General features: G+C 37.2%; 2 protein-coding genes and 1 long non-coding RNA gene across 5 annotated transcripts; 2 read left to right on the top strand and 1 right to left on the bottom strand.

The window, feature by feature from the left end:
• Nucleotides 1-3,609: 3,609 nt before the first annotated feature.
• On the bottom strand, nt 3,610-6,366 carry LOC117139036. Its single transcript, XM_033301137.1, has 2 exons — nt 5,138-6,366; nt 3,610-3,892 (listed from the first exon to the last, which is right to left on the bottom strand). Exons 1-2 carry the CDS (start codon nt 6,253-6,255, stop codon nt 3,874-3,876), a joined length of 1,137 nt encoding a protein of 378 aa, XP_033157028.1. The 5' UTR covers nt 6,256-6,366; the 3' UTR covers nt 3,610-3,873.
• A 13,694-nt stretch (nt 6,367-20,060) lies between these two features.
• LOC117139039 lies at nt 20,061-21,183 on the top strand. Its single transcript, XM_033301141.1, has one exon. The coding sequence runs from the start codon at nt 20,400-20,402 to the stop codon at nt 20,586-20,588; it is 189 nt and encodes a 62-aa protein (XP_033157032.1). The 5' UTR covers nt 20,061-20,399; the 3' UTR covers nt 20,589-21,183.
• Nucleotides 21,184-23,400: 2,217 nt separating this feature from the next.
• On the top strand, nt 23,401-24,630 carry LOC117139040. Of its 3 annotated transcripts, none has more exons than XR_004459351.1 (5): nt 23,401-23,665; nt 23,776-24,056; nt 24,115-24,140; nt 24,199-24,224; nt 24,285-24,630. It is a non-coding gene; the product is annotated as an uncharacterized LOC117139040 (long non-coding RNA). The 3 variants fall into 3 exon arrangements; XR_004459350.1 differs by having other exon boundaries at nt 23,401-24,056; nt 24,285-24,520; nt 24,591-24,628; XR_004459349.1 differs by having other exon boundaries at nt 23,401-24,056.
• Nucleotides 24,631-25,804: the final 1,174 nt, after the last annotated feature.

Below are 25,804 nucleotides of genomic sequence, written 5' to 3'. Positions count from 1 at the left end.
CACACGAAAATTGCGAATTAAATTGTTATCACCTCCACCGTTTGACAGTTTGTTTTAGGGCTATAACTCTGATATTGCATTTAGGGGGAACAAACAGCGAGCAAGTTGCATAAATTGAGTTTACTGTGGCGACAATTATAACAACAATAATTAACAACAACAATAGTTTAACAATTAAATAACTGCTAGAGACCTACATAAATGTATAATGGTATTCAAGCCGATCGGCTACTAAGTTTTTGTTAAGAAATAAACAAGGCAGAAAAGTTCCTCAGCTTGTGAAAACAAATCAAATTTTCAGAAGTGTGGGCGTGGCAGTTGTTAGCGGTAGATTAAGCGTAGTTACTTAACCTTGCGCTGCGTCTTCTTCTAGAATCTACATACTTAATATCAACCTTCTAGCTTTTGTATTACCCGAGATCTCGAAGTTCATACGGACATGGCCTGATCGACTCTGTTAGTGATCCTGTTCAGGAATATACCTCATCGGGTCAGCCAAATCCATCTACTTATTATATAAATTTTATATTTCTTCTACGACTAACGGGTATACAAATTGGCTTAGTTATTCTAAGATTAATCTGAAATTCTTTCTCAGAGCGAAAAAATTAAAAAGAAAAAAACGAATTCTAGCCATTTAATTTTCCACAATTTTTCTAGTTTTTCCTTATAGTATAAGGCGCAGAAAAATAAAAGTAAGTCGAAAAGCATACAGGTCAAGGTGCTCGCTCAAAAGAACAGGACGAAGTTTTTCTCCTCAGTATCAACAGCAGTAGTTTATATTATAGTAGTAGTAGTAGTAGTATCATATATTATAGTTTATATATCGAATCGCTTTAGATATTATTTGTGATGTGGCATTGTAAATTTTTTTAGACTAGAAAGAAGTATTTATGATATATTATACATATACATATATATACCACAACATTGAAAAATATTGCAATACAAAAATATAAAATGTATGACCTATTAGCAAAATGAATAAAACAATATTTTTTTAATTAACTTAGCCCCTTCTCCATTCAACCCTCCTAAATTAGATGTTTCAACCACTTGAAACCCCTCAATAAAGCTGTCCGGAAATGATTCATAATAATTGCAAATGCCGCATTGCCGTTTCGCCGAAAAGCTTGAAAGCCATACATCGTCCTGTTGCCACCATAAAATTGACAAATGTGTCTGTAAACTTGGCTAAGTTTGCTGCGTCCGAACGGGTGGAAAAGTGCCCCCTCAATTTTATGTCACTTTATTCCATGTTGAAGCATTGACGTCAATGTCGATATAATGTTAACATACCTTCATACTAATAATACATACACTTCTGCTAATATTTTGATAAAAAAAAAATAGACTACAATTAAACCATGCTTTTTTTAGTGGTTAATATGGTATTCAAAAGAGGAGCAATTGCATAGAAAATAAAAAAAAAAGGGTCCAAACATGGATGCGAGGGAGTCATTGTAATATCCCCATTGTCAGATAATTGAATGAAAACGAGCTTGCCCAAGCTTAGTTGGGTTGTGTTTAACCTGGGCTAAGTACATAGTAAGTAGCATTGTAATTTTAATTGATTTTTGCCAGCCTTTTCCAAGCTAAGAATTTTGACAATGCATCAAGGAATTATCCCTAATCAAGGCGTTCTGACTCCTTTGTCAGTGGGTGAAATGGAATGGAGACTTGGATCAAGGGAGGACCAAAAAAAGGCCAGAGTTCACCTAACCATCGTAGGCCTTTTTAAATTCCCCCTGATATTAAATAAAGGGCGACGACGGTGAATTAGTTTTGTATGAGTTTGCTGCTGGGTTAATATGAATTGCCATCGGAAAGAGATTACGGCATCCTTTTGAAAGACCGACGACCAGCCAGTTCCTGGAAGTACTGTATTTATTGCTCTCTTTCGTAGACATTCCCCACCGAACGCACAATTAAGAATAGAGGTCATAATCAAGGGGTTCGGACTCAGATCCCAGATTTAGGGCGTTAGCGTGCGAAGTGCATCTGAAAGAGATTCATCCGAAATGTATTTGAAGCTCTGGCCTTTATTGTTAGGTAGGCATCTTAGCTCTTCAAAAAAAATCAGAGACAGGACAGGAAATAGGTATGAAAGCTTTTTCTGTGTTTTTCCTCGAGTTTTGGTCTACCGAGAGAGTTCATTGTCAAGTTCACCGGGTACCGTCTGGCATCGAAGCATTTTTGGCTTTATGTGCATCTGTGCTTACATTGCTCTCACGTTGCTCAAATTTTGGCGCCCCTCGATAACGGGAAGACCTTGGCTCCGCCACCGTCTCTTTTCGGCTTAGTTTTGGTCCAAAAAATATGATCCAAAAAATAAAAAGTTATTCGAAAGAGACATTTAGATGTATTTAATTCTCTTTCTGTACCTGTGTGAGGCAAAGCTGTGGTGGGGAAACTGACTTACCTTGCAACAGCTCATTGAACTGTACATGAGCAGACTTTTAGTAAAATCTAAGGGAATTAAAAGACGGTACAAAGAATAACCACAATCTTTATGCTTTTAATTCCTTTATAAAACTTACAATCTATTAAAATATATCTCGAATTTGTTAATATTTATCTATTTTATAAATTGTTGACGCACGACTGAAAATTGAAATTTAAATTAATGTCTGTGTAAAATCCCAAATAAGAAGACTTTACTCGTTGAGTTTTTGTAAGAAACTGGTTTTATTTGGAAATATCTTCGGTTTAGATAGGTGACATGAGAATCGCATCTTAAAGTAAATGGCCTACGCAGAGGCCTAAGTAAATAGTCCCCGCCTTATCGAGGTCCCACGCTCGGGCACATCTGCCTATCTTGAGCGGCGAGGACCTTATCTGTGGTCTCCCACTAAGGGACTATTTTAGGAGGCGGGGAACGATCTCAAGTGACTGACTCATGTAGTGTGCACTTAAATTACATGTTTTTGAGCAATGCACCCATGTCGCCTTAGATAACAAAATCCTAAATATAATTTATCGCTCTCGATTCATTTACATAAGATATGAACGGAGCCCAAAATTGTAAGTCTTTAAATATATTCGTGTTCATGTGTGAACATTCTGCCAAAGGGCCAGCAAAGCTGAGATGTACATTAGTATATTAGTTGCATTTATAACAGTAGTGGACTGTATTTATTTGATATATGTTCATTTATTTTGCAACTAAGATTTCAATGGGCCTAGTTTTTCTGGCTTTTAATTTTATTGGATTACAATTATGGTTTATATTATTTTTAATTCAACAATTTGTACTCAATTAACTTATTTTAAACATTTTGCTTTTTCTATGTAGAAGTACATTTTCTATTAAACAACGATATAGTGGACTGTATATTTTTATTTGTTATATTATTTTATTGTTTATTTACTATTGATATTTATAGTACTGGCAACGGACCTGCAAAGGTTATTGCTTGCATTCTTTGTTGCACAGCACATTTCCGTATGAAATATATTATTAATACTATCATTAGTATTAAAGCAATAATTAAACCAGCATGTCCGGAAATATGATGGAAATGTAAATCTTTCAATTTTTGATGGTTCTCTTTCATAAATTTAATTTCATTATTCAATCGTTCAAATTCCTCAGTATGATTTAATATTGATAGTTTCAGCGGATCCAAATAATCTTCGGCACTTCACTAACTTCTCCTATATAAGGTGTTGATAATAATTCTTCACTTTCGGACTGAATGTTATGGTGGGCAACTAGAATTTTATCGTCGGTTCTTGCCGTACAATATGGCGCAATGCTTAAAACTCCTTGCTGAGGCAAATCAAACAATTCAATTTGAGAGCCAGTACATTGCAGACGGACTTTTGAATTCGCAGGAACCTTAAACAACCAACTACTTTTCTTTTCTAACTCTACCCAGTAACTTTTAGAGTCGACTACTGTTTTATAGATGCAGTTCGCCGCTTTATCTGGCTTTAGAGGCTGAATCTCACATGCATTATCATTCGCTGAATTCCAGGGCCAACTTCCTTTGCATATTCTCTTATTTAATTGCCATTTCTGACATTGATTTAATGTGGCTTCCGTCATTATGTGATAGGAATCTATCTCAAAATTATAAATTAAATATTCGGACGTTAATGCACCATTATTATCCGATCTTCATTTCGAATTGGCACCGGAATAAGCCTGAACAATTTGGATGGATGCCTGCTAAACAGAGGCACTTTTGCACTAATGATCAATTTATCGTCGATGAATAAACCCCTGGCTGTTAACAGTGTATACACCTCCTTAAGTTCCGTACCTGACCGTTTTCCTGGAATTACTAGGTTCTCCGAAAGACTCTGCTGAATTTTGGCAATTTCTTTTTTAAGCTGATTTGGCCTGAGAATATTTGTATTTAGCCTACCGTGATTAATATCAATCAACAGGCTTATAATGCCTGCTTGAATTTTTTCGCCTTCTTCAATCAATGAGTGTAGCTGTTTCGTAATCATAAAGAATTTTATTGATTCCTTATAAACATAATAATTTTCTTTAAGAACTTCTGTCATGTTCTCAATTCTTATTTGCATACTTCTAAAATTGGAGTTAACATCTTCTGTTGTTCTCTTTAATAGATTAGAAGTTGAATCAACCACAGATGTTTGTTTTTGAATTAGTTTATCAAGGTTGTTCTGGTTATCTAACAAATTCTTCATATTTTCTTCTAATTGCTCTCTATCATCTTCATCCATTATACCAAATAAAATATGATACAAGGAACCCATAAATTCGAAAGGAGCACGCTTGCTTCTAGATCTAGACTGCATCATAAACAATTTATTGTTTTCTTCAAGTTCCGATAACTGACTTTGCATATTATCTAAGACTAGACTACATTGCTCTTCAAAGCTATGAAGTCTTTCGCAAACTTTCCTCATACTTTGTATAAGCGCATTACCCTTTGTTAACATTTTAAAATATGGATCCATTTTATAATAGATAACCAAATTCCAAGAAGTACTCACAATCTCAACATCTCCTAGCGGGTCTAGATATATTGCTGAGGTTTTATTTATTTTGTCTATAGAATATCTTGGTGCTATATCTTTAGGTAATGCGCTAGAAACTTGACAACTTAACACAAACAACAACATTGCCATAATGATTCCGATCTTGGACATTCCCGATGTCGCTCTAGTTCGTCTTTTTGGCTCTTGGTCAGCCTCATTTTTGTCAACAGACTTTATTCCTTCCAAGGGACAAATTTTAGTAATGGGTCTAGTGATATATCCTTCCTGCATCTTTACTTTAGCCACTCGGACCTTATCATCATTCCCCTTATGCACCTTTTCCACCCTTCCTAAAGGCCATCTTGCAGGATGACAATTCTCATCCTTTAATAAAACTATTTGCCCTTCTTCTATATTAGGAATTTCCTTTTTCCATTTATTCCTTTGCTGGAGCGTATGCAAATATTCACTTTTCCACTTAACCCAGAAATCTTTCTTCATTTTTTGGATAAGTCTCCACCTATCCAAATTTCCGATTTTTTCATCTTCCATTGGTTCGACTATTTCTAAAGGTGGTCTTCCAATTAAAAAATGACCTGGTGTTAAAACTTCTTGTTGGTCCTTCTCACTAACTATAGTGTATAATGGCCTTGAATTTAAGCATGCTTCTATTTGACATAAAAGAGTTGACATTTCTTCGTAAGTCAAAATAGTGTCGCCGATTATACGCTTTAAATGGTATTTCATTGACTTAACTCCAGCTTCCCAAATACCTCCGAAGTGAGGTCCTGCCGGGGGAATAAAATGCCAATCAATCCTGTCCTTTTCAAGCTGCGCTGCAATCGTTATATTTTCTTGTATTGCATTAAATAACTCTTGATCTAATTTTCTTGCAGCTCCTACAAAATTTGTTCCGTTGTCTGAATAGATATTGGAACATTTTCCCCGTCTAGCAATAAATCTTCTGAGTGCTGCTAAAAATGCGTCTGAAGTTAGATCGCTTACCATTTCTAAGTGTATGGCTTTGGTGGCCATGCAAACGAATACAGCAACGTATCCTTTAAATGTTTTTTGGCCACGATTTTTTGAACATTTAACATAATAAGGACCTGCGTAATCTATTCCAGTATTAAGAAACGGGAATGTCATCGTCACTCTATATTTTGGCAAGTTACCCATTATTTGCTGAGCTGTATTTTGTTTATACCTTGCACACGTTACACATTCTCTTAAATACTTTTTCAACGAATTTTTCAACCCGAAAATCCAATACTTTCTTTGGATATAGTTTCGCATTAGGTTTATCCCTCCATGCAATGTTTCCTTATGAGCATTTTTTATTAATAAGCTTGTTAGGTGGCATTTTTCTAAAATGATTGGATGTTTAACATTAAATTCTGCATTGGAATTTTGCAATCTTCCTCCAACTCTTAGAACCCCATCCTTGTCCAAAAATGGATTCAATGACAATATTTTATTATTTGTCTTGATTTCCTTTTTGATTTTAAGGCACTTTATCTCTTGCCTAAACTGGTATTCTTGTTGTTTCTTAATAACAATTGTTTCCGCTATTCTTATCTCCTTTACTGAAATAATTGATGAATAGGCTTTATTTCTTGTTTTCATCTGCACGAATCTATTTATGTATGCTATTATACGTATAAGTTTTTCTATACTGGAATACCTTTCTATTAATTCGTAAATAGGATCATCTATTTTGTCATTTAATACCGTATTTATTAAGACAGGTTCTTCTACAGACTGCTGCCGAGGCCAAAGTTCTTTTGGGTCTGCTAGCCATTTCGGACCTTTCCACCAAAAATCACAGTTGATCAACTGGTTAGAATCCACTCCCCTGGATGCTAAATCTGCTGGATTATCCTCTGACTTAACATGATTCCATTCAGTATTTTTTAATTTCCGAATGTCATCCGTTCTTCTTTTTATAAATTTGATCTTACTTTGACCACTGTTAATCCATGCTAAGGTAATCGTGGAATCACTCCAAGCATAGATCTCCATTATATTGTCAATTGATCCTTTTAGTCTTTGGATTAATTCACTAAGCAGGTGAGCTGCACACAGCTCGAGTTTGGGGATTGTCTTCCTATTTTTTATAGGGTTGACTCTACTTTTGCTAGCTATTATATTAACATGAGGTCCTACTTTAGCATAGACTACTGCAGCATATGCTTTTTCGGAGGCGTCCGCAAATCCGTGAATCTGAATGACTGAAGAACTGTTTGAATTAATCCACCTTGGGATTCGAATATTCTCTAACAATAATAAATTTTCTTTATATTTTTCCCAATAATTTTTATCTTCTATGGATAATTCCTGATCCCATTCACTTTTATTTATCCAAAGTTTTTGAATAAAAAGTTTTCCTGAAACCGTGACTGGTGCCAACCATCCTAACGGATCAAATATTTTTGCTAGCGTTGATAACACAACGCGCTTATTTATATTTTTTGATTCATCATTACAATTTACGCTGAACTTAAATAAATCATTTTGAGGTTCCCATTTTAGTCCTAAAGTTTTAACACATTCATTTTCGATAATATTGAGAACCTTATTGTCCCCTGTGTCCTCCACAGTGGTTAATATTTTGGAATTGTTGGAAATCCATTTCCTTAAGTTGAATCCAACTTTCTGCAATTCATGGAGAATTAATGTTATTAATTTATTAGCTTCTTCTACCGAATCAGCTCCAGTCATTAGGTCATCCATATAGAAATCATTCCTAATTATTGCACTAATAACTTGGTTTTTACATTTATCTGCAATATCTACCAGAACCCTGGTAGCCAAATATGGTGCAGATGCAGTTCCGTAAGTGACTGTGGTTAATTTATATGTTTTAATTTTTTCTTTTGGAGAATTTCTCCATAAAATATATTGATATTTTTGATCATTATTATCTATTTTAATTTGTCGGTACATCTTTTCAATGTCTGCCGAAACAACAAATTCCCATTTTCTCCATTTAATAATAATGTCAAAAATATCTTTTTGAACTCGTGGCCCAACCCACATTATGTCGTTCAAACTTTTGTTATTCGTAGTTTTTGCTGAAGCATCAAAAACTACTCTCAATTTGGTCGTAAGGCTTGAATCTCTAATCACTGCCTGGTGCGGTAAAAAATATTTGCCTTCATCACTCACTTCAATCATGTGTCCTAAATCCATGTATTCATTCATGAATTTAGTGTAGTCAACCTTAAGTTTTTCATTTCTTTTTAGTTTTTTCTCCAGATTCATGTAACGAGCTATCGCTTGTTTCTTTGAATCTCCTAAGGTGACATCCTCCTTGAATGGAATTGACACAATGTATCGCCCATCTGAATCTTTTTTTGTCGTTTTGATAAATTTATTTTCACAGATTTCAGACTCGATATCATCTTTTTCTTCTTCTTCCACTTCCCAGTAGCGATCTAACTCTTTTATTTCTATTGTTGTGGCTACAATGGTTTCTTTTCCTTTGGATTTTTTACATCCAGAAACTATCCACCCGAAATCAGTTTTTTGCCCAAGGAGACCGTCTATTTTTATAACTCCATTTTGCAGAATGTGAGTATATACGTCTGCTCCAATGATTAGATCAATGCGACCCGGTTTATTAAAATCGGGGTCGGCTAATTTAAAGTTCTTCCATTTTTTCTGATCAACATTAATCGTGTTGACTGGAAGTGCCTTCATAAGTTTTGGGAGAATAATTGCTTCAATTTCTAAATTTTTCGGAGAATTTCTTATCGAAATAACCGCTTTGTGCTTGGAGATGCACGTTCCTGTGGAAGATACTCCACTTATTTCAGTATGAGACCGAAATTTTTTCAATTTTAGAATCTGTGCAGACTCTTCTGAAATAATTGTGCTTTGAGCGCCACTATCAATCAATGCTCTTAATTGTTCAAAGCCTCCATACCTCGACTTTACTTGAATCAAGGCCGTGGCCAACAAGGCTTGACCTGTTGTTCTACACGTATTCACTTTTTCTGGATTATGACCTGCAAAGTGAAGTAACGTGTGGTGAGGTTTACGACAAGTCGAACAAAGCTGCTCGCTTATACATTTTTTACCAAACGGATGCCTCAGACATCTTAGGCAAATCCCATTTTTTCTTACCCAGTCAGACCGTTCTGCTGGATTCATTATTTTAAATTTATGGCATTGAATTAAATAATGCCCTGGTAGTTTGCAATATGCACAATTGTCACTATAATTTTTATTCTTGTTATTATTAATCATTTTCTTTACAGGTTTTACTTCCTGTGAGAATGATGATATAGAATTGAGCCTTTGCTCTAAAAAGTCCATGACATCAGAAAGTGCCTGTATTTCTTTTGTCTTTTTAACATGGCTTTCATATAAATTGAGTGATTCTTTATTGAATTTCCGAAGAATTATGTGAGCGAAAATTGCATCCACATCTTCTGGTAATTGTGCCTTTAATTTTATAATATAAATTGACTCGTTAATCGTGTCAATAAATGTCTTTATTTGCTTATTGGATTCTAAATTTAAATTTGGCATATCCATAAGCCTATTCATATGATCTGAGAATATGTTTCTTTTATTCTCATATCGCTTGGTCAAAAACTCCCAAGTGGCTTCATAATTTTCTCCAGAGCCGAGCAGTAAATGAGTAACCACATTTCTGGCTTCTCCTTTTAATGCTGACTTTAGATAATTAAATTTGAGAGAAGGACTGAGATCCTCTCTCACATGTATGAGCTCTGTAAAGAGTTCATTAAAAAGATCCCATTCTTTGGAATCACCAAAGAAAGTGGGAATCTGTATTTTAGGCAGGGTTGGTAACTCCTCCGCCTTAACAACCGTCGACATTTCAGCTTTATTTATTGTGCCACTGAGTCGACTATTAATGGCTGTAATAATATTTTGTTTGTCAAATTCAAGTTCGCTAATTTCTTCTTCGAATAGCGAGCTCTCAAAATGACTATTCACCTGTTCAATCAGGTTATCTATTTTATGCCATAAAAATTCAATTTTATTTTTCCTTATTTTAAGGAAATCTGGACTACTGTCTATTAGTTTAGACGTATCTTCTAGATATACTCGAAATTGGCCAACATTATTTCGAAATGCCTGCTCTACTTTTAAAGCGTTGTTTTGTGCTATACCCTCTTTTTCAGGGTGACCACACATTTCAAGGTTTAATGTAGGGGGAGGGTTTGATTTAGGGACAGTGTTTGATTTAGGGAAAGTGTTTTCTACCGACTCGCCCTTAATTTTTTCATTTTTATTTTTAATTTTTTCTAACACCATCATTATTAAATCATACTGCTTCGCGTTAAAATATTCATGATCGACAACGCCGATCTTTAACAAATTGCTATGATTAGCAATGAAACATTTTTGAAGCTCATTTAATTTTAGAATTTCTACATCTGTTAATGTTGGTTTTACTTCCAACTTTCTAATTTCCAAAATAATTTCGGACTGCTTCTTAAGGAATTGAATAGTCTTTTCTGACATCATTTTGAAAATTTTTTGTAATTTCTTAATATATATAGTACGTGTATATGTATTTTATATGTATTTATATATATATGTGTGTTTGGATAAACAGAAAATTCTTGTTTTGACTTAGCTGATGTCGTTGTTGTTGCTGCTGCTGTTGCTGCTGTTGTTGCTGCTGTTGCTACTGCTGTTGCTGCTTCTGCTGCTGCTGTTGTTGCTGCTTCTGCTGCTGGTAGAGGCTCCTTTGAATTCGACTTCCTTCTCTTCTTTAAGGCTCCGTCGATGTTTAAAGATGATTTTTTTTTTTATTTGGCACGTTTTATTATTTTTGTAGTCCAGTCAGATTTTTTGTTTTTTAGCCATTTATTTCGGCATTTATGCTCTTTTGGCATATACACTGCACTCTATTTATGAGCTGATTTAATGCTATTAGAGCATTTATAAGGCACTGTTTTCAGGCACTTTTTATTTAATTTATGCTCTTATGGCATATACACTGCACTCTATTTATGAGCTGATTTAATGCTATTAGAGCATTTATAAGGCACTTTTGTTATGCACTTTTTAATTTCACAATTGCTGATGTATGGCCTCAAGCACGCCTTACCACAATTTATAATGGTACACAAAGCAACCTTTAGCTATAGACTATAAGGTGCTTGTTTTAAAACATAAAAGATTCTTTTGTATCTTTTTGCTTTTTATATTTATACTCTGTTCCTTACCTTTGGTAGGGGGAAACAAGAGTCACTTATTTTTGCTACCTTTAGCTGTAAGATGCTTAAAGGAGCTGGCCTTTCTCTGAGTTCCTTACCTTTGGTAGGGGGAAACTGCAGAGTCGATTAAAGGCTCGATTGACCAAATGTAAAATCCCAAATAAGAAGACTTTACTCGTTGAGTTTTTGTAAGAAACTGGTTTTATTTGGAAATATCTTCGGTTTAGATAGGTGACATGAGAATCGCATCTTAAAGTAAATGGCCTACGCAGAGGCCTAAGTAAATAGTCCCCGCCTTATCGAGGTCCCACGCTCGGGCACATCTGCCTATCTTGAGCGGCGAGGACCTTATCTGTGGTCTCCCACTAAGGGACTATTTTAGGAGGCGGGGAACGATCTCAAGTGACTGACTCATGTAGTGTGCACTTAAATTACATGTTTTTGAGCAATGCACCCATGTCGCCTTAGATAACAAAATCCTAAATATAATTTATCGCTCTCGATTCATTTACATAAGATATGAACGGAGCCCAAAATTGTAAGTCTTTAAATATATTCGTGTTCATGTGTGAACAGTCTGCTTATATAGTTCTGAACATCGATTATCGATCGTTCATCAAATTAATGGTCTGCATTAAGTGGATCGGTATCATTTCAAATTGAAATAGAACAAGATCGAAATCGAGACAGCCCGCGGTGCAAGCTGAAAAAAAGGAATCACGCAGAGAACAGTTCCCATTTGGACAGACAGGATATTTAAACCGAATACCTCGTAAAAGAAGCCCGAAAGGTCAATATCCTGTCCTAAATGCACTGTGAATTCACGCGCAGAAGTCGAGAATAAAAATGAATAACTAAAATTATAACGAGCCTTAAAAGCTGTTTTTATGCTGGTCTCTCGGTTCCAAGGTCCAACATTGAACCTTCAACCTCCTCGTAGTATTCAAACAGAACAAGACCTACACAATGCCTCCTCCCACCTGAGATCTGAAAAATGAGACATGGTAACTCCTTCGAAGGAGCCATGCTAAAGTGGCAATAAAAATCATAATGAAGCGGCAACTTAAACAAAATGCCATAAAATGCTTTAAATGAGAACAGCACAAAAAAGCTTGGCGTCCCGAGGCCAGAAAGCTACTAAGACGGGACGATATCCTTCTTGGAATTTCGATGGCGGTGAATCAAAAAAGAATCTACTTTTCGGGTTCTAAAACCAAGAATCGCCTCATACATGTAGAAAGCAAATGAGGATTTATTCAACAGTACGTAATCGAAGTGGACTTGAACAGAGAGCAGCGAATCTGGGAATCAGAAATCAGGGAGAACTGCATTCAATGACCTCGACCAGGTAGAATAGAATCCAAATCAAAAAGTATTTCGCGATTTCTCGGTTGATTTTATTGTCGTTTTCCATTTGTGTCGTTCGTTTTCGATCCGTTTGGGCTTGCTTTTTTAACGAATGTTTAAATTATTTTTAAACTTCGTTCATAATTGACTATAAAAGGTGTTAGGCTTATGAACATATACAAATCAATTAATCAATGTATTATTTATTCTAGATCGTAACTATAAAAAAGCCTAGATTATTATGTTTTTCGGCAAATCGATAGAAATTTACAAGACTAAAAAATTGGTTAGAATATGTGGGCGTGGCAGTTTTGCTTAATCTCAACCTTCTAGTTCCTGAGATCAAAATTAAAAGCAATCCGACAGAATTGAAAGCCTGCGGAGAAGGGCGGAGAATTGTGGGCTGTGCCGGCTGTTTAAGAGTCCATTAAGCACAAACCGGTGATAGGGGATCGGGAGCGATTTGTGAAGAGCAGTTTTGAAGAAATCTGGAAGTCATAGCCCGAAAACGTGTCCAATTCATCGGAAGTGGTCTTCTTCGACGATCAAGTCCCGTCTTGGCGCCCAGTAACTCACTCAACTGTTTAACGAAGCCACACGCAAATGCAAATATTACCATAATTATCGCACGTGTTTCACAGACCATGACTAAAGCAATCGCGCCGCGTCCATCTCAGACAAGCAGTTGCGGCGGCCTCCTATAAGGTGTATAAACCCCAACCCCTCCGTGAACCCTACCGCAACTTCGCCTCCGTTACGAGACATAGACACAAGGAGGCATGCAATCGAAAGCTATTTACCATACAGCAGCAGCACCAGAATAAGCTAAAGAGGAAACCCCCCGAGTGAAGAAAGCGGCTCATTACACGTTGCCGATTTGGTTTTTAGTGTTTGGTTTTTGCTGCACCAGAGGTGATACCCTAACATATCTGCTAAGCAAGTACTAAATCCTTTTTAGCCTGTTATTGGATATAAGCTAAATTACTGTTTTTTTTTCATTATTGTAATGTAATAAGTATTGTGTTACAACACTCTAAGAATCCTGGAAGTAACAACTAAAATTGACATTAATTTTAGCTAGCTAGTTCTTGGTAAACAGATTAGATAGGTAGATAAATTCTGGACCTTTCCTTTTATTTTGACATACCTAGGGATTTATTTCTATTTGTACTTAGAATAATAACTTATGAATGATTTTTGTTTAGATATTTCTTCATACCTCCCATAGAGCAACTTAACTTCGAGGTAATTTTAGGCATTCTGAAAACGTTAGTTATTCTTGGGCTCTCAGGCGGTATTTTACTTTGTTTTGGTTACATACCATGGCTATGGCCATTAATGCCCCATAGTGCCCCTAGACTCGCGGCTCCTAATAAAAATCACTTGATTGTAACTGCAAGTGTCTGCAGCTACGGCAGCAGCAATGTTTTATTGGTTTATTATGGCGAAAGGGCGGGGTGTACCAGCCCCCATTGGCCTAATAATAATATAAAAAATACTCGTCGCTGAATGCACCTGTCAGTGAACTTAGCACTGAAAATAGGTAGCAGCCATAGAAGGTATGCCTTGCCCTATGCCTATGTCATTTTCACTTCAACTTCTATTTCTCTTCCCACTCCTTTATGGTTTATTTTTCGTCAGCAAGGCAATCAAATTGTATGGCCTTGCTGGCCTGGCCAAACATAATAAACAGAAAACAGCGCCGCATCTCTGCCCCTCAACACTCAATCAATGCATTGCAGCAAATGCAAGGGGATGGACAAATCAGTGCGATTAGTCTCCACAACTTATATATTTTATATGCGAAACCGGGTTGGTACTACCATTTTTTTAGACAGTTTTATTATATTTTTGTTGCAGTTATATATTTCGATACTTCTCTTCGCCTACTATCCTCACGACCTCATTTCCAAGAGCAGCCTCATAATTCAAAAGAATGTCTCTGGTCTGCAATAGGCGGCGCAGCAGTCTGTTTAAGTATCTCATTTAGTCAGCTCAAACCTCATATATCCAAATGCTCGTTGCCATCCTGGGTCTCGGACTTGTTCAGATACCCCCGGCCTATCTGAGTGCTCGCATCTAACTGTCGCATGAGTTATGATCTCTACACTTGTTTTCGTACTCATACTCGTTGTCTGATGCCGCAATTTTCCTTCTTTGTGCCTTGAATTGATGCTGCTGATAATTTTATTGCATTAAAATTTCAAAATAAATCGAATTCAGGGTGGTATAGCCCCCAGATATGATGCTTTACAATAGTCCAGTTCTTATACGCCGCACTCGTAAGTAAAAAGGTATACTAGATCCGTTAAAAAGTAAAAAACAGTTAGAAGGAAGTGCTATCTACCATTGAAAGTACATACATATATATGATATACATATTATTGATAATGATCAATGCCCTAGTCGATCTGGCCGTGTCCGGCTGTCCGTATGAACGTCATCTCAGGAACTATAAAAGCTATAATGTTATTATAAAGCTTCCAGACACAGACGCAGCGCAAGTTTGTTTTCAAATGTTGCCACTCCCACAAAACATCCAAAACTGCCACACCCACAATTTTGGAAAATTAGGAAACAAACCTTCACAACCTTAGAGACGGAGGTTCAAACGTCTTGGTGGGACGAAAAAAAGCCAATTGAATCTGCGTGTTCAAGAAAATAAACATATACTTTTCATGAATTTAATGACAATAATGGTATTGAGATTTAATACACCAAACACTTCAAGATATACTTTAGAACCAACACTTCAGTAGTTTATCAATCCTTGCAAATTCACGTATTGTTTTTAGGAACCTCGAGTTCCCAATAAAAGTAGGGATTGTTTCTTCAGTTTTGTTTTTTTAATTAACTAATTGGTGGCCAAATAAAAAATCTAAGGATTGCGGAAAAGGGGTAGCCAGAAGGCATTGAACTTGTTCGACATTAGACATTAAGCATACGCGTGTACGAGTACCGAGTACGGCTTAATTCAATTGATCAATGATAAACACAAAATATATATTTATAAGGCAAGGAAGGCGATAAAAATGGAAGGGAGAGTAGAGCAGTTTTTTAACTTTTCCTCTTTTTTGTTCTTTCAGTTCTTGGTGGTAGTATGTATGTGTCGTCTAAGTGCGAATCTAACCGTTTGTCCTCAACACTTTACTTGCCTATTACCAGGCCCACTTTAATGCTTACGGAGAGGAAAGGTTCATTCAGTTTCGGCCAAGTTTATTAACCAAGCACGTGTGAACAAAAAATACCGAAACGTACAAAAATTAGTGTTGTCTTCTATGCTGTCGCTTTGCTTTTACAATAAAGCACGAAACAGGAAATTTGCCCAACAGAGCGTGGATAAAAAAAGGTAAGTCGTAGGCCTTGTTCTTTATTCGAGTAGAAGAGTCCGCATAATCCAAAAAGATGTCTAAATGAGAACGTATAAATGTGAAACTAACTACTACTCCAATTTGGACGAAATTAGACGAGTCTCTGGCACGGTCTCTATATGATTTGTTATTTGCGGTAGTTTCCCTATCAAATTAATATTTAAAAGATACGAGAATCTAGAGAATTGAGTCTAAATATATGGAATAATTCATAAAAATATAAAAAAGTGTATGAAATATAAATATAAATTCGTCTCCCGTTTAAGATATAATTTATCTATGAATAATAGTCATCAGGAAAATCTATTCAACTGAAATTGGATCAAATTTGCATTCTTGGTCTGGTATTCGAGTTCCACTCACCTCAAACCCATATTGAGTTTGAAAACAAAACACATCATGGTAGAATCTTTTCGAGCAATTGCAAAGCAAAAATAAAAATTGTATTTCTTGTCTTACAAGATTCATGAAGTTGACTTTGTCGTGATTCTGTGTGATTCTATAGATCGTAAGTCCGAGATAATTTGGCAAAAAATAAATGTATAACTTTATTCAAGCCACGTACTCGAGAGATCCATTCAGATAGAGGCGGCTACTTTGCCCTTTTTACATTATAGGGCGCTGCTTATATCTGCCGCATGGCAATCGCATTTGAATCGTGCTTAACTGAAGCGAACGAGAGTACATACGTTATATGCTTCCGAAAAAAAAAACAGATCGTAGAAATTTTTTAACATTCACATATTCATACAAAACATACTTATGCTAATTGACTTGGGTGCAGGCGCATCATTTCCCTCTCCGTTTGACATTATTTTAAAGATTTTGTGATTATTAATCCACAAACCTCGCACTCTTGGCTGAATTTAATCGTAGCTAAATATTCTATATTTCATTGCGCATATAAAACAGGGAAAATTAATTTTTAAAATTAATAAAAATCAAAACGAAAACGAAAAAAGCGAAACACATTAACCACAACTGGTTTGCTTGATTATAAGGTGAATGAATTCTCAAAGAGTTCGCGTCTAAAAGGAAGTTAAACGAAGGCAACAAGAAAACAAGGCAGATCACAACAGTCCAATTATAACGACAATCGGACTGCAAGAGAGAAATTTTTAAATTATTTTGAAAAACAAGAGAGAATATTATATTCGAGTTCGAGTTCGGGGTATAACTATAGGAATATGGGAATTGACTCACTAAAAAATAAGTCATGTTAGAGTTTCACTTTTTATAAATTTTAGTTAAAAATTAATAATAATGAAGGCAATGTTTAATACTTGCATTTCCGGACTGAAAAATATAAGCTTTATTATTTTTAAAATTCGAAGAGGTAAATATGTCTTCGTATGGAGAACTCAGATTCAAACCTTTCCTCTTACCGGTTGTTTTGATCGTTAAGTTATGACTTGTGCGTTTCTTGTCTCACCTAAATGTCAATGAATGCATCCATCAGGTACAGACAGACTGTACTGACGCTGTCGTCAATACGCAGTTGTCTTGAAATACAATTCAATTTGTTTATATGTTCATTGAGGCGACTTAAAAATATGTGTTATTGTGACTTAGGACTGGCATAAACGGCTTACTAATGAGCAGCGCAAATAATTCGAATATCTGTTGAACTCGAGGTCTAATGGAATTTTACCCACTTTGCACTTTTCGAGCAAATACTTTTCTTCGTTTCACCTTTGTTCAATTGATAGGACTATGTCACTTTTGTCGTAGTTTTCCCCTGCCGCGGTTATGTGGAAAAGTTTACAAACTTTTCCATTACATGTTGAGGCAGACAATTCAACGAATTGGGTTCTGCGAAGGGGTCACTACGAGGCAATGATGACAAATACGAGCAAAGCACGAGACTTAAAAAGGTGATAATCGGTCGACGACGGGGGATAGGTTTCTCTGATTACTGGCAACATTGTGGACGGGGACCAACCCTATTCTTAAATAGAAAGCAATCACTTGTGGGGGACCGTTGATTCGCGAATAGTTACGAGTTCGTTATGCTCGGAAAATAATATAAATAAGCGTGTGTGTAATAGTATTTACCAGACACGAATCGTTAATGTTATAACATTGTGATATCCAAAGGCTATGATCCGCGATGTAATTTTATCGATAAAGACGTTTTATATATGGTGATATCTGTTTTATTATTGAATGTTTAATACATAAAATGGCAATGTTATTACAAACACGTACACTTTGAGGTTTTAATATAACGTAGACAGGTAGCAATAAAATGCATAATGTGCCATCGCTATTTTAATTCCATTTAACAACGTTCTGAACAGCGCGACTAGATCTGCATGCTTAAACTGAACTTTCTAACTTGTTGAGCTCATGACACAAACCCTGATTGACTCAGCTAGTGACCCAAATCATTTCGTTTTCAACGAATATAGTATACCCTAATACTCCACGAGTATTGACCAAATCACTGCATGCGGTTTTATAACACAATTTTTTCTTGTCCGTGAGGCGGCAATGCAAGGACATGGAATGTCTAAGTTTCAGAGCGAGCTGCAGTTGCAGCTGCAATACAAGCATGATGTTGTTGCATGTGACATGAGGATGGGTCAGTTGCAGCAGCACCAACTTGCGTTGGCATGTGGCAGGCCAACTTGTGCCAAAAACCTGGCAAGTGCCACTTTGAGGCACATCCCCGTGTAGCATCAGTTACACCTCCGGTCTACGTCGGCCCTTCAGACCATCTGAATATACCCCCTAGCTACTATGCGGTCGTCGGCATAATCGCTATTTTCCTGTCTGTCCTGAATTATGATTGAAATGTGTTTGTTTGGCTGTGGCTTTTACAATGCCCTTTTTTTACCCGTTACTCGTAAGTAAAAGGGTTTACTAGATTCATTGGAAAGTATCTAACAGTTATAAGGAAGGGGATCTACCATATAAAGAACATATATTTCCTAATCAGGATCAATAGCTGAGTCGATCAGCATACAAATTTTAAATTTTTTGACACTCGCAAATTCATTAGGTAACGTTTATCTGATAGTCTGGGAAGTCGACTAAAGAATTCTCTATTGTTTTTTTGATCGTCACGTGCATAATTTCCAGAGTCAGCTACTTAGACTGATTCCTCGGTTATCATCCCGGTTTTGTGGCTAAAGAAACACGCAACGCAATTATTTACCACACGGACGGAAAACACCTGCGATTGTTTCCCTAGTCCATATGGTCCGCGCACCGTCGTTGTTTGTCTTCCTCACTGTCCCTTGAGTGTTATTTAAAACCTTTCGAACTAAACTGCTAAAAACCGTGCACTTGAATCATTCTAGACTACAAAACCTTTAAACCCCTGCTATTTCTTTTTAACCCTGTTTTGGCTAGATGAAAAAACGTTTGCCCATTGGTAATATAAGGACACTTGACAACAGTGGCAGACCCTACACCGCTTTTTATGTCCGTTTCTGATATTAAAGTCACGTTACTCGGTACTTTCCCACAAAAAATTACATTGATAACAAAAATGGGGATATCTTATAAGCAAATCGGATGTGGGCGAGTAAAAATTATGGGTCGTAAAAAAAATGGGGAACTAAAAGCTGTAATACACCCGTTTCGGCAACGGCAAACCACAACTAATTATGAGCTCATCCACTGCAGATTTCTTGATCTGATCTCATTTGCTCTCCGTCAGAGTCTGTAAGACCGAGGATTCCAAGTGATGAACTCGAAACCAAAATACAAATATACAATGACGTATATTGTGTATATTATGCGTCAGCTGTGCATTTGCCGCGTGTGTCATCGAACGCAGGACTAGAGCAGTTAAAGCTCTCTATCTGTAAATCCCCGACGGCGGTGACTCGTACCCCCGTCGACAATGTGGGTCAGACATGAATGTGCATGTGGCCAAGTCTATTTCGGGTTGATATCGCCAAATGCAGAAAATATTTCGGTCATAAAATCAGCGACAATTTTGCAAATTAATCATACGACTCGAGTTGAGTAATGTGTGCGGTACCAGGCAAAAAATGTTTAGGTTAAACCATGTTATGGGTCTAGACGAGGGTATACTCTGGAAATATCTACAAATCAAAAATATTAAAATACTAATATAAAACGAATTTCAATAGGATCACCCTTGAAAATTATTCCCGTAAAAAAAAATTTTATGCGGCGTTCTCGTTTTCTCCCATACGCTGGACACGGAGTGATGGAGTTGGCTAAAATCAATTGACATGGTTTTCATATGAATTGCCATAACAACAACAGTGCTAACCCATATATTACAGCTCACTCCGGTTCTTGGTACGAATGTTGGCCCCCAAATACGCAAATGTATCTTCGTGATCGATCAAACTTGGGACCGTGCCCGTAACTACGAGAGACCGTCGAGGCAAACTAACCTAAGCCAAGTCGAAAATCGAAGCGTTGGCAAGAAATCAGTTCGGCAACAGCGTGCAAAGGAGCTGGGTGGGACGCACGGCGAAATCCAGATTTATAGACTTCAGACAAGTTAAGGCAAAAGGACCTCATACACGTCGAAAATATGTGCGACTGCGGCTGCTACTCCTACTGTCTGCATGACAGCTCCTGCTACAGCCACTATCACTCGCATTCTCATTTGCACTCGCATCACTGCTGTGCGGGCTATAAGTATCTGAAGTGCCTCTGCCGCTACTATCGCCATGGGCACTGCACCTGCTCCTGCTGGCGGCGGAAATGCTATCTGCTCTAAGCTGGATGAGGTCCCTTACCAGGATATGAGGATATATGATGAGGAGGAGATCCACGCCAGATGTGGCACAAAAGGCAACACCACACAAATCACAACTCAAACAACGCAAATCAGCAATGAAATTACAGGATGAAGTCCTTTAAGCAGTTGCATAACACTTGGCTACATCCAATCGAGCAGGAATGAAATGTGAAATATGTCGTGGGGAATGGGAACGGAGAATCAGAAATGGAGAGCAGCAAACAACTAGCGTGCATACGGATCGTATGTGGAACGTTTTCAGTTGTCGTGTGAGTAAGTGTGCATGTATGTGCCTTTTGTCTGTGAGTGAAAATGGTTCAAGGATGTGGCTAACATTGTTATCGACTGCGTTTTGCATTTTGCATTTGCAAAATCCCCATTCACACCAAACATACACCTAAACCCAGTAAAGCAAATCGAATTAGTGCATAAGTATTACTTCACACCACAAAATAAATATTCGTTTAACACCCAGGACACATCGTTACATAACTAAGTACATTCAATGCTAGAGCGTAGTGCGTATTGGCCGACGTTCAAGGTTCTCGCCATATTTGTTACGTTTCTAATTTAAAAACAATCCAACAATAAAGTTTTGCTCCAACACTACTAAAAATATGCACTTTTCAATAGAAGGGAAAAATAATATATATAAATTGACTACCCATTGAGAATTAATATTCTATTGAATTCAATTTTCTTTGGCAAGATTGGGAATACATTGGCTTTCAATATGGAAAATTCTTGGTTTGGGTTACGTACTATTAAGATTATCTTTTGCTTTTGTTTTTTGAGTGGGAAACATTATGGTGAGTCCGGAAAGGCGTGATTTAATTATCTTTCCCAATCGTAGTAGTATTTCGAATTATTGAAATGCGATAGAAGATCCGCTAAGTGACTTTTGACAGCTGTTAGGTTAAGAATGCCACCGTAAAAATGTGGAGTCAACAATAGAGATGTCTTGTTTTATTATCTGCATTGAATCACGTTAAGTTGTGGGCCCCGCCCAACACCGTAGTAAATTCTACAGTCCCGCGGGAAGCGATTATCCGTCGTAACGACACCTCTCTGCCCTCCCCACTGGTATTTAAGGTGTTCCGGTCGACAAACACGGTGATAGTGGCCAACAAGGTGCTCTATGTACTCCTGGCAATGGACTCGCTCAGTCACAAGCTTCCGGTAAAGGTTGCAAAAAGTTGGAGGAATATTTATACATATGTATGTGTATTTGTTGTACCGATACCGAGTATTTATTTAATGTTGGCATTGCTAGCTCACAGGGCCGTGACAGCGAGTGCCTAATAAATTCTTGTCTCTCCCCTAGCTAGGAGTTGGACATTTCGACTACCTCATGAATTTCTAATGGTGACTAATGGGAGTGTATCAGCTTTGGTATTGGGTTTTGATTATCGTGCAATGCTAGTGGTGTGAAGGGTGACCTTTCTGTTAACATTTTAATTAACTTTTGTAGGTAGACCTTAAAATTTTTTTTTTTTATGTTAGAGACAGTTTTAAAGATTGCTTTGATGGATTATAAAGCCAAATAAATAATAGGAGAAACGTCTACTCTTTAATGCCACGCCTTAATAGATTATTGGACAAAAAAGGGGCGATTACCGCTCCTTCTTTGATTGCTGCTCTGAACACATCTATTTTTTTCAATCCTCTTGCTGCTGTTGTTGTTTTAATATGGTTTCCTTGACTATCAGATACGCTTTACTCCGCTATTGGAAGTGTTGGGAAGATATCTAAAAATTATGTTGACAAACAGAAGAAAAAAAGGTTGAAAACAATTGTTCAAAGGATTTTGCGTTGCAGGTTAGGCCGTTATAGTGGACGTAGCAACGTTTTGAAACGTACTTGAACAACGTAGGCGTCGCTAGAATCTGCGTGTCCAATATATATATTTCTAACTTTCGTATGAGTATGAATTTTATTGAACCATTATATTCAATATGAGCAATTCAAATAAATACAATTTAAATGAATTGTAAATTTACTTTAAAAATGTAATTTAAATGCTTTAACTTTATGTCTAGTCCATGCAAGGGCTTTCATTGATTATAACTTCTAACATTCGAGTCATTAAACTGCACGATACATGCGAAATCGTTCTAGCAGGAACTTGACCATGTAGCAAATTTCCCTTTTGGACCCTCGTTCCTGTCTCAACTCGGTTATCAATCAGTTGTCAGTGGGTCCTTTTTACAGTGTCAGCTTTATTAGCAGCCGCATGACACAAAATACTATGTCCAAATAGACCAATTTTGGATCCTTCTGTGACTAGCTCCTTCATTATGTCTGTTTGCATTTGGCGCAACAATGTTGCAGTTGAATTATGCCCAAGAGGCGAAGATAAACAAACAACTTAAGCGCTTCAACTTGAAGTTTTTATTTATTTTAATTTTGCTTAACCCTCTTTTGCCCCTCAACTTAACCCCGAGCTTTCCGCTGCCTTGGCAAGCTGATAAAAACTTAGTTTAGTGCGACCAACGACGCCGACGACTTAATGATGCTTTTGGTCCCATCATGCTAGCCTCCGTTTTCTTTTCCTCAACGAATTGGACTGAGTTTGCAGACCTTCGACTTTGTAGGTGGAGGTACGGAGACAGAATGAATTCTGTTCCGCATCCACAAATTTATTTTGCCTTTGATTACAATTTATGCAATATGTAGGTACAATTATTTGAATTTAGAGTTTAACATTGCATGGGGTGAGTTTGGGGCTTGGACATAGATTAGTATTTAATGTTAAGTTAGTATTTTTTATGAAGGCTTTAGATTATAGACAGAGACATGGACTGGTAACATTATCGTCTTGCATGTTTTGTTTACATTAATAAATTGTAGCGATTTTACAGAAAACATAGAAATTTAGGACTAACATTGTGTAATTTATTTCTTTTCAGGTACCCCCGCCAGAAGGACGGAAGCATAGAGTCGCTGAGGAGCCTAAATAGCCATTACAGGTGAGTTTTTGTTGTGTGTTGGCTGTGGACTGTTGTGGCCGCAGGGAGTGGGCCACTTGCAACAAGTATGTCCGGCTGGAGTTGCAGGTGAGTTATTCTTGGTGGCAGCATCCAGCGCCGCCGTCATTTGGTGAAGATCCGTTATGTCGTCAGTGGCAGATTTATGCAATTGTTTAATGAGATTGTTTGTGTTGCAGATGCAAGTTGCCGATCGTCAGGAAGAGGAGTTGCGCAGACATATCCCACGCAGCTGTCGTTGCATTTTTATTGAGCTGCTGGCGTTATGGTGGTGGAGTGCTCTCTAGTGAGAAGTCGTCAGTGCGGATTGAAGCTCGATCTATCACCGAGGAGAGCCAGGTGCGCCGCGTCTTGTGGCCGTAGCATCAGGATTGGCAGCTAGTGGCCGCCGGTTCGAGATTTGTTGCAGAGAGCGGCCGCAACAAGAATGGCATGGAAATGGATGTAAAAATAGAATTTGGTAAGTATAATATTTGTTATTTGTTATTTGATGATTGCATTAATTTTTGTTGTTTCAGGTACATTGAGTGGAATTTAATTTAAGGTGAGTATTATATTTGTGTATATTTGTTTATATAGTAGCGTTTGTTATTGTTTTTCAGGTACTTAAGGAGGAAGCTAGTCTGGGGTGAGTATTGTATTTGCTTTTATAATTGCGTTGATTTTAATTTTATTTTTTGCTTTTCAGGTACATTTTGTAAGAGCTAGTTTGGAGGACCTTTGTTATTGTGCTATTGCAGCTGGAATGCCGCGGTTTTGGAGTCATCAAGTTGCAATTAGATAAGTATTATATTTTAAATATATATTTCCCAGTAATAGCTTGTGTTCCCTTGTTTCAATAGTTAGAGTCTTTGAAGCTGGAGCTGCGTGCTTGACGTCAGCAGGATGGAGCCGTTCACTAGCATCTGCTACTTTGTCTGTCCGGTTTGTTATTATTTATGTGTTCTTGAGTAATCTTTGTATCGCATTCTTATTTATTTTCCTTTCATTACAGGTTAGGAGAGAATTCGTCGAAGATACAGAACTGAGGAGAAATATGCAATTTATGGACAAGTTTTGCACCATATTGATGTGGCATCTGCGCCACGCAAATTATCCTTATTTATGCGTTGGCGTCAGGAGATGGAGACGGCATCATAAAATTGTCAACTTTTTGTATTTAAAATCGCGAAAGTTGGCGATTTTGTTTTGCTTTTGCGGTGCCTGTCTCTTATTGTCGGTTGCGTTGAAGGATTTACGTGCGTGGCGTCAGGAGTATGGAATCGCATATCTGTATCTGCTTGTTTGCCTGGCAAGTATTACGCTTTTCTGTGTGTCCTTTATTAATTTTGTATCATATTCTTATTGGTTTTTTTTCTTTCTTTACAGGTTTTCGGAAAATAATTGGACGTACGATACTGCGGAAAATTATGCATTTTAGGGACGGATTTTGTGGCTTATAAGTGTGGTGTCAGCTCCGCGCTAGTGATCCTAGATGATGCAGTGGCATCAAGAGGTGCAGACGGCGTCGTAAAATTGTAAATTTTTTGTGTTTATAATCGCGATAGCTGCCGATTTTGTTTTTCTTTTGCGGAGACCGCCTCTTCTTGTTTGTTGCATTGGATTACCAGTTGGCTGTAGTCAAGGAGGTAAGAGCAATATTTGATTGTTTTGTTTAATTGTTTATTGGTTAATTGTTTTGCTTTTAGGTTTTAGCGTCAACTAATGTAGGCGCTCGTCGTTCTGGATCAGCCCGTCTATTGCAGCGCAGCATGCATGTAGATTACATCGGTGATAAGGGATACTAATCAGGACCGTGTGGCAAGATAGTTCAGGTAAGTGACGTTGTGCATAAATTGCTGCAGCGAGTCGCCTTTTATTCATCATGTTTCTGCCACACTAATCCTTTTCATATCGATCTACCGCTTCATCTTATAGGACTTGTTTGTATTTTTCCGTATCTTTCATCAGTATCAGCTGGAGTGCGTTTTCGTAAGCTTGAATTTCCGGATGCTTTGAGGTGTGAGTATTGATTCTATTGTTTATATTTTAATGCCATTATCTAATTGAGTTTGTATTCTAAGAAAATTAGGCTGCGTCGAGGAAGGAGATGACCGTGCAGGAGTTTGGGAGCAGACTGACGTGCGCTTTTCCATCGGATATAGATGTCGTTAGAATAAGTATAAGTAGATGTAGGATTAATTGGAAGTTTCCATGTCAAGATTGTTA

This window comes from Drosophila mauritiana, chromosome 3L, assembly GCF_004382145.1.
Source record: "Drosophila mauritiana strain mau12 chromosome 3L, ASM438214v1, whole genome shotgun sequence".
In the NCBI taxonomy this organism is placed as follows: domain Eukaryota; kingdom Metazoa; phylum Arthropoda; class Insecta; order Diptera; family Drosophilidae; genus Drosophila; species Drosophila mauritiana.
Note: the sequence above shows the minus strand (reverse complement) of the source record. Positions and strands in the feature narration are given on the sequence as shown.